General features: G+C 40.9%; 1 protein-coding gene across 1 annotated transcript; it reads left to right on the plus strand.

The window, feature by feature from the left end:
• The first annotated feature begins 646 nt into the window (after nt 1-646).
• LOC110933165 (secreted RxLR effector protein 161-like) lies at nt 647-1,408 on the plus strand. Its single transcript, XM_022176399.1, has one exon. It carries the CDS (start codon nt 647-649, stop codon nt 1,406-1,408), a length of 762 nt encoding a protein of 253 aa, XP_022032091.1.
• The last annotated feature ends 10,396 nt before the right edge of the window (nt 1,409-11,804 follow it).

Raw genomic sequence — 11,804 nt, forward strand, 5'->3', positions numbered from 1 at the left:
AAGATTCAAAATGGATCTATAAGACAAAGTACAAGTCTAATGGAGAAGTTGAAAGGTATAAAGCCAGACTCGTTGCCAAGGGTTTTACACAAATGGAAGGGGTAGACTATCACGAAAAATTTGCCCTGGTTGCCAAACTCGTTACTGTCCGAACCTTATTGGCCGTGGCAACAAAGAACAACTGGATCATCCATCAGCTAGACGTCAATAACGCATTCTTGCATGGATATTTGGATGAAGAGGTATATAAGAGAATCACGCAAGGTTTCTCAAGGGAAGGAGATACCAGAGTGTGTCGGCTTCGTAAATCCCTTTATGGGCTCAAGCAATCTTCAAGAAAATGGTACCATAAGTTCACCAGTTTTCTCTCCACCTTGGGATTCAAGCAATCAAAGGCAGATTATTCATTATTCACGTTCCAGAAGGACGCCGTTTATGTTGCCACTCTCATCTATGTAGACGACGTTATCATCGTCAGAAACAACACCGAAAAGATTCAACAGACAAAGATCCGACTCGACGACGAATTTAGCATAAAAGACCTTGGTCAGTTGAAATATTTCTTGGCATCGAAGTGGCAAAAACTTCTGAGGGACTGGTCCTAAGTCAACGAAAAGACATCTTGGATATTCTCAAGGACAACGGGATGTTGGGGTGCAGACCAAGTGCTATTCCATTTGAACAAGGAACCAAACTGGACAAAGGTGAGAAGGAAGCTCACGTAGATGCTTCTCAGTATCAAAGACTCGTGGGTCGTCTATTGTACTTACAAGCAACTCGTCCTGAAATTACATACTCGGTGAACATCCTTAGTCAATATGTGTCAGATCCAAGACAAAGTCATTTAGACGCTGCAAATCGTGTCCTAAGGTATCTAAAGGGCACACCGGGACAAGGTGTCCTCCTTCCTCGGGCTGGACCACTCACTCTAATTGCCTATTGTGATTCTGATTGGCTGGGATGTCCATTTACAAGGCGTTCAAGAACGGGATATCTTCTTCTCTTCAGTGGTGGTCCTATCTCTTGGAAAACAAAGAAACAATCGGTGGTGTCGCGGTCCTCAGCAGAGGCAGAATATCGAGCCATGGCCTCCACCGTTAGTGAGATTCTTTGGGTTAGGTGGTTACTCAAGGATTTACAAGTTGATATCACGGGTCCAACGAATCTGTTCTATGACAACCAAGCAGCCCGGAACATTGCCAGGAACCCCGTCAATCATGAGCGAACAAAACATGTGGAAATGGATTGCTTTTTCGTACGTGAGCATGTGGAAACCAGGGAAATTTCACCACAAGCCATCGAAAGCAAACTCCAACTTGCAGATTTACTCACCAAGGGCCTTGGCACCCAAAAACTTTGTTCCTTATTGAGCAAGATGGGCATTAAAGACTTACATGCTCCACCTTGAGGGGGAGTATTAGACGTAATTCTATTTTAATTTATTGTAGATTAATTAGCTCCTTTATTGTCTCCTTTATTCACGGCCCCAGTATTTCTCCTTTCCATATTTGTTTAGTCGGTTGTTTGTCTATTTATTTGGTCTGTCTTTGCTTTGTAATCAAGCACAGAAATAAAGGAATAAACAAAAGCCTTTTTGTTCTCACAAATTCTAGAGAGAATGGGACCCGGGTTCAAAAGAAACTAAATTTAAATTTACGAGTCGGTTGAGATCGTTTCTTTTTGGGCTTTCGAGTTAGGTGTCTGGGCCGCACTATATCCTTTAAAATCCTTGATGAATGTTCTGAGGCAGCCGTTGACTATTCGGGGTGTTGACCCATCAGAGAACCGTTTTGCAAGATCTACTCCCTTTATATACAACAACATATGTTTCAGTGAGTCAAATATTATGTTTATGGTGAACATAACCGTGTGAAAATAGATAATACTTTAGAATGGTTCCTAGTTGTTAATAGCGACCATAGCGGTTGCTATAGCGCGCTTTATGGCGATGCGACTATGTGTCGCTATGTTGGTTATGGCGATGAATAGCGAGCTTAGCGACAGTTTGGCTTTTTTTTTTTTATGTTAATATCAATTAGATATAGCTATAAAATAGCTGGATTATAGGTTTTTGTTAAATATACATGTAAAATATCATATATACAAGGGTGTAATGATGTAATATACATATAAAAATTTCAAAATTCTTTTTCTAGTGTAATCGCTATTTATAAAATAGCTTTGTCGCTATTCGCTACGTAGCCTATAGGTGCCTTATCGCTATTCGCCATCGACAACTATGGAATGGTTTGAAATTATGAACCTCATTAATCACAATTTGGTGACGTGTTTCTAGCACATCAATTTCTTACATGTCCAGGCGAAGAACTGAAAGCTCCAAGATTCTGCCAGCTGGTTCATTCTGATCACAGAAAACGTGAATAGTTACATAACGGGTCATTTATAAAATGGAAGTGAGTTGTGCTAGGGTTGTAAACGAACCGAACGTTCAGCAAACTGTTCGTGAACTGTTCGGCGGGAAGTTCGTTTATGTTAGTTGATGTGTGAAATATGTATTAATTAAATTCAACAAGTTTCAAAAATTGGAAACCCCCGTAAACCACACACTATCGGCAAGTGTACCGGTCGTAACTAGTAAAACAAGTAAGTCCGAGTATCAAACCCTGGACACAATCTAGCGACTCTTGATACTAAACCTCTATCGACCCCTAGCCTAATAAATTGGTTTTGCTTTGAGAAAAATATTTTTAAACTAAAAAGCAACTTAAATAAATAAACGACCAAACAACAGCAAATGCAAACAACTAGAGACTGGACTAGAACTCAAGTATGAGAAAAATAGGTTATCTAGGCAAGAATCCCTAGACTCGTGAATAAAATCCTAACATTGGTTCTAAATGAAGACTATGTCTAACCCGATAAACCCCCGAAAGGTTAACCGAACCCAACAGTATGACAAGTGATGAAATGCTAAAATGGACTGACTCGAGTTATGGACCACCAAGTCCCACAACCATCATGTATAAAGTAATGTATTTACTAAAACCCTCAAATTATGAAGCAGAAATAACTAAGAACACCGAGACCCTAGGAAACTCTAGACGCGTATAAACAGATGAACCCGAGTTATCGGCCACCCAAACTGTCAAACAACGCCCAGCTAATAACCTAGCAATTCTAGATTAGATTTCTAACCTCTAGAAGAGATTGCACGTATTAATTAATTGGTTTAAATAATTATTAAACTTGAATTAGATTTCTCACTTTTAAGGTCTAGACCAAAAGATTACAACCTAGACTGACTCCAGGCTCTAAAGTATATTTCTAAGCATCTAGAGCAATGGAACCAGTAAATAAATTATCAAACCAATCAAAATCAACACACAAGTAAAAAATTATATCATGTAAATCATCTCATTCATTTAAAACATAAAAGTTAATCATTTAAACAATAATGTAGTTCATCAACCATAGACAACCATAAAAAAGTTTAGCTGCTTATAATAAACAAAAACAAGTAAACAATGTTTAATATAACCGAACACATCATATTTAATAACGGAGAGAAGAAAGCTTAATGTTTAAATCTATTCGGGTTGCAAACTAATATATACAAAATCCAAATAAATAATAATACCCTTTTTCTTTTCTTTTGCTTCTCGTGTCCAAAGGCGGTTCTTAGAAGAACCGTGGCAGGGCCACGGCCCAGGCAAGATTTTCGGCCGTAGTGCTATTGATCCCGATCCAGACGACAATAGCGAGCCGGTCCGCGTCTCGTGTTCGTGAACCGTTCGGCGGGAAGTTCGTTTATGTTAGTTGATGTGTGAAATATGTATTAATTAAATTCAACAAGTTTCAAAAATTGGAAACCCCCGTAAACCACACACTATCGGCAAGTGTACCGGTCGTAACTAGTAAAACAAGTAAGTCCGAGTATCAAACCCTGGACACAATCTAGCGTCTCTTGATACTAAACCTCTATCGACCCCTAGCCTAATAAATTGGTTTTGCTTTGAGAAAAATATTTTTAAACTAAAAAGCAATTTAAATAAATAAACGACCAAACAACAGCAAATGCAAACAACTAGAGACTGGACTAGAACTCAAGTATGAGAAAAATAGGTTATCTAGGCAAGAATCCCTAGACTCGTGAATAAAATCCTAACATTGGTTCTAAATGAAGACTATGTCTAACCCGATAAACCCCCGAAAGGTTAACCGAACCCAACAGTATGACAAGTGATGAAATGCTAAAATGGACTGACTCGAGTTATGGACCACCAAGTCCCACAACCATCTTGTATAAAGTAATGTATTTACTAAAACCCTCAAATTATGAAGCAGAAATAACTAAGAACACCGAGACCCTAGGAAACTCTAGACGCGTATAAACAGATGAACCCGAGTTATCGGCCACCCAAACTGTCAAACAACGCCCAGCTAATAACCTAGCAATTCTAGATTAGATTTCTCACCTCTAGAAGAGATTGCACGTTTTAATTAATTGGTTTAAATAATTATTAAACTTGAATTAGATTTCTCACTTTTAAGGTCTAGACCAAAAGATTACAACCTAGACTGACTCCAGGCTCTAAAGTATATTTCTAAGCATCTAGAGCAATGGAACCAATAAATAAATTATCAAACCAATCAAAATCAACACACAAGTAAAAAATTATATCATGTAAATCATCTCATTCATTTAAAACATAAAAGTTAATCATTTAAACAATAATCTAGTTCATCAACCATAGACAACCATAAAAAAGTTTAGCTGCTTATAGTAAATAAAAACAAGTAAACAATGTTTAATATAACTGAACACATCATATTTAATAACGGAGAGAAGAAAGCTTAATGTTTAAATCTATTCGGGTTGCAAACTAATATATTCAAAATCAAAATAAATAATAATACCCTTTTTTTCTTTTCTTTTGCTTCTCGTGTCCAAAGGCGGTTCTTAGAAGAGCCGTGGCAGGGCCACGGCCCGGGCAAGATTTTCGGCCGTAGTGCTATTGATCCCGATCCAGACGACAATAGCGAGCCGGTCCGCGTCTCGTGTTCGTGAACCGTTCGGCGGGAAGTTCGTTTATGTTAGTTGATGTGTGAAATATGTATTAATTAAATTCAATAAGTTTCAAAAATTGGAAACCCCCGTAAACCACACACTATCGGCAAGTGTACCGGTCGTAACTAGTAAAACAAGTAAGTCCGAGTATCAAACCCTGGACACAATCTAGCGACTCTTGATACTAAACCTCTATCGACCCCTAGCCTAATAAATTGGTTTTGCTTTGAGAAAAATATTTTTAAACTAAAAAGCAATTTAAATAAATAAACGACCAAACAACAGCAAATGCAAACAACTAGAGACTGGACTAGAACTCAAGTATGAGAAAAATAGGTTATCTAGGCAAGAATCCCTAGACTCGTGAATAAAATCCTAACATTGGTTCTAAATGAAGACTATGTCTAACCCGATAAACCCCCGAAAGGTTAACCGAACCCAACAGTATGACAAGTGATGAAATGCTAAAATGGACTGACTCGAGTTATGGACCACCAAGTCCCACAACCATCATGTATAAAGTAATGTATTTACTAAAACCCTCAAATTATGAAGCAGAAATAACTAAGAACACCGAGACCCTAAGAAACTCTAGACGCGTATAAACAGATGAACCCGAGTTATCGGCCACCCAAACTGTAAAACAACGCCCAGCTAATAACCTAGCAATTCTAGATTAGATTTCTCACCTCTAGAAGAGATTGCACGTTTTAATTAATTGGTTTAAATAATTATTAAACTTGAATTAGATTTCTCACTTTTAAGGTCTAGACCAAAAGATTACAACCTAGACTGACTCCAGGCTCTAAAGTATATTTCTAAGCATCTAGAGCAATGGAACCAATAAATAAATTATCAAACCAATCAAAATCAACACACAAGTAAAAAATTATATCATGTAAATCATCTCATTCATTTAAAACATAAAAGTTAATCATTTAAACAATAATCTAGTTCATCAACCATAGGCAACCATAAAAAAGTTTAGCTGCTTATAGTAAATAAAAACAAGTAAACAATGTTTAATATAACCGAACACATCATATTTAATAACGGAGAGAAGAAAGCTTAATGTTTAAATCTATTCGGGTTGCAAACTAATATATTCAAAATCAAAATAAATAATAATACCCTTTTTTTTTCTTTTCTTTTGCTTCTCGTGTCCAAAGGCGGTTCTTAGAAGAGCCGTGGCAGGGCCACGGCCCGGGCAAGATTTTCGGCCGTAGTGCTATTGATCCCGATCCAGACGACAATAGTGAGCCGGTCCGCGTCTCGGGCCTAAGCCGTGCACACGGGTTCAAGACATTGGGTTTTTATTAGTTTATTTATTTATCTTTTGGTTTGAAGTTTGAATAAGTTGTTATCTTTTAAAAGTTCCATGCCTATCTTGCAGGATAAGAGCTTTGTTTAAAAAAAACCTATTTTCCTATTTTTGATGGTGAACTTTTCAAGAGACATAATCGATTATCAGTTCTTTGAGATCGCCGGATTTGGCTTCTCGGTTACGTTGCCGGATTTTGGTAACGGGTTTACTTTTTTCATTAAGCTTCCGCATCAATTGGCATCAGAGCCATGGCTGAACACTGGAGGAACAATCGTGATTTTCACCGTCGATACGCCGCAAGAGGCAACGGAGATTATCGTGATCAAGATCCTCGTGACGCAGAACTTGAAAGATTGCAACCAAGGGTTCGTGAATTAGAGCTTCGATACGAGCCAAGGGACGATGAACATACTGAATCGGATTACCATACCGAGTTCGACGATGGCCGAAACCCGTTCGGGGGACGTCCTAATCGTTACCGGTCACCGCCTACAATCGATCCCTTGAAAGCTTTGTGAGTACGGGTTGAAATTCCTGAGTTCGAAGCTCAACTACATCCTGACGATTTTATCGAGTGGCTACATACGGTTGAAAGGGTTTTTGAATTACGTGATATTCCCGAACATCTCAAGGTCAAACTCGTGGCAATAAAACTCAGAAACATGCTTCGTTATGGTGGGAGCATGTTCGGAAGAAGCGACAATACGAAGGGAAGCAAAAGGTGGAAACGTGGGAGAAGATGAAAAAATTGCTAAAGTCCAAATTCCTTCCGGCTAATCACCGTCAAGACTCTTATCTTGATTACCACAACTGTAAGCAAGGTAATTTATCTGTTGAACAATTTATTATGGAATTTGAAAAATTACGTATGCGTTGCGGGGTTGATGAGGAAACTGAACAAGGGATAGCTAGATTTTTGGGGGATTTACGCACCGATATTGCCGATGTTGTTCAATTGCAACCTTATTGGAGTTTCGATGATGTTTGTATGTTGGCACAAAAGGTTGAAAAACAGCTACGGGCCAAGCAAAAACCCTCCACCACTAAACCGAAACACCGGTCCAAGTTACACATCGGGCCGTCCGGGCCCAATCAAAGCCGACGGCCCAACCACGTCTGCCCAAAATGCTTTACCAGCCACGGCCCAAACCAGTCCCGCCACCACTGTTCCCTCGGTCCAACATTGTTACAAGTGTCATGGAATCGGTCACCTTCGTCGTGAGTGCCCAAATCGCCAAGTCGTGGCTCTTACCGACGACACATTGCCAGATTATGACATGGATGACGAAGCCAAAGACGAACCGTCCGATATTTTATTTCCAGACCGTGGCGAGGCACTCATTGCCTAGCGTGTCCTTACCTCGACTGTCGCCAAAACCGAGGACGAAAACGCTTGGTTACGCCACAATATTTTTCGCACCAAATGCACGTCAAAGGGGAAAGTGTGTGTCATGATCATCGACGGGGGGAGTTGTGAAAACATGGTTTCTACGATTATGGTTGATAAACTTGGGTTTCAAAAACACGACCATCCAGAGCCCTATCAGCTTTTGTGGTTAAAAAAAGGTAATATTGTCAAAGTTACTCATCGATGTTTAGTCCCCTTTTCTATGGGAAACAAGTATGTTGATGAAGTGTAGTGTGAAGTTATTCCGATGGACGCGTGTCACATTTGATTGGGCCGACCGTGGCAGTTTGATCGTCGGACTCGACACGATGGCTTCCGAAATACCTATTCTATTAAGAAAGATGGTATTAATATTACATTGGCTCCAATGGACCCCCGGGTGTGCCAACCCACCCCCATGCTAGTCTCCCGCACCGAGTTTTTTGATTTTTCACGGCTAACTGGTTCCACTTTGATTCTCGGCCTTCTCATAGCCGAGGAAAACCCGATAGCTGATCTGCCACCAACCGAAGTCACATCGTTGTTGTCTGAGTTTCGTGATTTATTTCCAGATGACATTCCAAAAGGTCTCCCGTTAATGCGCGAAATTCAGCACTGCATCGATTTTCTTCCGGGTGCAAGTATACCAAACAAACCGGCTTACCGAATGAACCCGAAAGAATTTGAGGAGCTGCAACGACACCTCCTTGATAAAGGTCTTATTCGGGAAAGCATGAGCGCTTGTGCCGTTCCCGCTCTCCTGGTGCCAAAACCGAACGGTGCTTATCGGATGTGTATTGGTAGTCGCGCGGTTAACAAGATCACCATCAAATATCATTTTCCTATTCCTCGGTTCGAAGATTTATTGGATCAGTTGTGTGGTGCATCTATTTTTTCAAAAATTGATTTACGAAGCGGATACCACCAAATTCGAATGCGACCGGGTGATGAGTGGAAGACCGCCTTCAAGACGCGAGACGGCTTATATGAATGGATGGTCATGCCCTTCGGACTATCCAATGCGCCGAGTACCTTCATGCGTCTCATGAACCACGTTTTCAAACCATTTATTGGTAAGTGCGTTGTGGTTCACTTTGATGACATTCTTGTTTTTGGCAAATCTGTTCCACAACACTTAGCCCACATACGGTCCATCTTTGAAGTTCTACGGGCCCAAAAGTTGTTTGCAAATCTGGTCAAATGTCACCTTTTAACAACCGAGGTGATTTTTTTGGGATATCTAGTTTCCGCCCAAGGCATTCGGATGGACATGCAAAAAGGCGATGTTATTGTTACGTGGCCGACGCCTAAATCACTTCATGATATTCGGAGTTTCCATGGCCTCGCGTCGTTTTACCGGGGTTTTATTCGAAATTTTAGTTCTCTTGTCGGGCCCATCACAGATTGTTTGAAGTCCACCAAATTTCAGTGGACTCCCGCGGCCCAAAAGGTGTTTGACACCCTCAAGAAAACCGTGACCGAGGCCCCTGTTTTAGCACTACCGAACTTCGACGTGGTCTTTGCCGTCAAGTGTGATGCTTCGGGTACGGGTATAGGAGGCGTTTTGACTCAACAGAACAAACCTATCACTTTTTTTAGTGAGAAGTTGAACGACTGTCGGAGGAAATATAACACGTACGATAAGGAGTTTTATGCTATTATTCGTACACTTGAGCATTGGCGAATTATCTACTACCGAATGAGTTCGTTCTTTTTTCGGACCATCAGGCACTTCGGTATATTCAAGGCCAGTCTAAATTGAACCCTCGTCACACAAAGTGGGTTGAATTTCTACAAGGGTACTCATTTGTCATCAAACATCGAGCCGGTCATGCAAACGCCGCCAATGCTTTAAGTCGACGTCCTTGCCTCACGGCTCTTTTCAAAACGTCGATTGCTGAGTTGGACTCAGTTAAACACTTGCACCGAGATGATCAGGATTTCGGCAGCCATTAGGTTGCGTGCCAGACCGACCCTTCGGGTGACTTTGTGCTACGAGATGGATTTTTATACAAGGCGTCCAAGTTATGTGTTCCAAAGTCATCCTTTCGAGACGCCATCATCATTGAGTGCCATCAAGGTGCTCTAGCGGGTCACTTTGGTAGAGATAAAACGGTTACTTTGGTACGTGAAAATTTTTATTGGCCAAAGCTTGAAAAAGATGTTATGCGGGTTATTCGTAGGTGCCGAACATGTCACGTAGCCAAATCTCACGGCACCAACCAGGGCCTATATACACCTCTTCCAACTCCGTCCGACCCATGGGAAGACGTAAGTTTGGATTTTGTTTTGGGACTTCCACGAACCCAACGACAAAAAGACTCCATTATGGTTGTCGTCGATCGATTCTCGAAGATGGCTCATTTCCTACCGTGTGCCAAAACTTTTGATGCCTCCCACGTAGCCCGCCTTTATTTAAGTGAAATTGCTGGTTTACATGGCATACCAAAAACGATCACTTCTGACCGTGACGTCAAGTTCGTGAGTCACTTTTGGAGGACCCTTTGGAAGCGTTTGGGCTCAAAATTACAGTTCAGCAGCTCCCATCACCCGCAAACGGACGTTCAGACCGAGGTGACTAACCGTAGCCTTGGCAATTTACTTCGTAGTTTGGTTGATAAAAACCCCAAACAGTGGGACGCCATCCTCCCGCAAGCTGAGTTCGCGTACAATAGGTCGAGCCATAGCTCCACGGGTATGTCGCCATTTTTTGTGGTTTATGGCCGGAACCCATTCACACCCATCGATCTCGTTCCAGCCGAGGATATAGGGCCGTATTGTGCTGACGGGGCTGAACGAGCTAACCAGGTCCAAGCTATACATCGCCAGGTGCGGGATGAAATTTTCAAACACAATCTGGAGTACCAGGCGAGAGCCACCAAACACCGGAAGAAGGTAGTTTTTAATGAGGGTGACCTTGTGTGGATTCATCTACACAAGGAACGTTTTCCTACAGGTAGACACGGGAAGCTTCAACCGAGAGCTGACGGACTTTCAGAGTGCTCAAAAGAATTAATTACAATTCATATCAGATCGATCTTCCGGGACACTACAACGTATCGGCAACCTTTAATGTTGCTGATCTTATTCCGTACGAGGAAGCTAGTGACAAGAGTGATGACTCGAGGACGAGTCCTTTTCAAGTGGGGGAGGATGATCCCGATCCAGACGACAATAGCGAGCCGGTCCACATCTCGGGCCTAAGCCGTGCACACGGGTTCGAGACATTGGGTTTTTATTAGTTTATTTATTTATCTTTTGGTTTGAAGTTTGAATAAGTTGTTATCTTTTAAAAGTTCCATGCCTATCTTGTAGGATAGGAGCTTTGTTTAAAAAAAAACCTATTTTCCTATTTTTGATGGTGAACTTTTCTAGAGACATAATCGATTATCAGTTCTTTGAGATCGCCGGATTTGGCTTCTCGGTTACGTTGCCGGATTTTGGTAACGGGTTTACTTTTTTTTCGTTAAGCTTCCGCATCAGCTATTTTTTCGCATTTCGATTGAAATTTTTTATATATACTATGTTTGGCCCGGGCTTGTTCGGGCTTTTTTTAGTGTTTCGGCCCTGACATGTTCAACGGGCAAGATCCGCCACTGCTCGTTTCCAACTGTTGCTCCTTCAATTTCTTTTGTGCTCAGCCTGTTGGATACAGGCCCCAATACACACTCACAACTCTCACTATGTATATATTATGAAGGTGAAAACTTGCAGTGAACAAAAGAAAGGCTACTGTATTCTAATAAAAGAGAAGGGGTACAATTAATAAACTACTACTAAATCCCTATTTATAATAAATAAACACAACAAAAGATGCAACGTCATTCTCCATATAATTCGGTCAACACGTTCCCATAATTCACTTCCTTGAAGCTCGGTCAAACAAAGACTAAATCTATTATATATAATAAATAAAAATATTTGGGCTGAGGTGGCATGATATTAGAGCCTCTTGGATTGCTTTTTGGCGGGAAAATGAGATGGGTATTTACATTGCACGCGGATCCCGTTTTGAGCAACCCGATCCAATAATTTCGGACCCTATATATGTATCTATTTGAGGA

The sequence above is a fragment of the Helianthus annuus genome, chromosome 4 (assembly GCF_002127325.2).
Source record: "Helianthus annuus cultivar XRQ/B chromosome 4, HanXRQr2.0-SUNRISE, whole genome shotgun sequence".
NCBI lineage: Eukaryota > Viridiplantae > Streptophyta > Magnoliopsida > Asterales > Asteraceae > Helianthus > Helianthus annuus.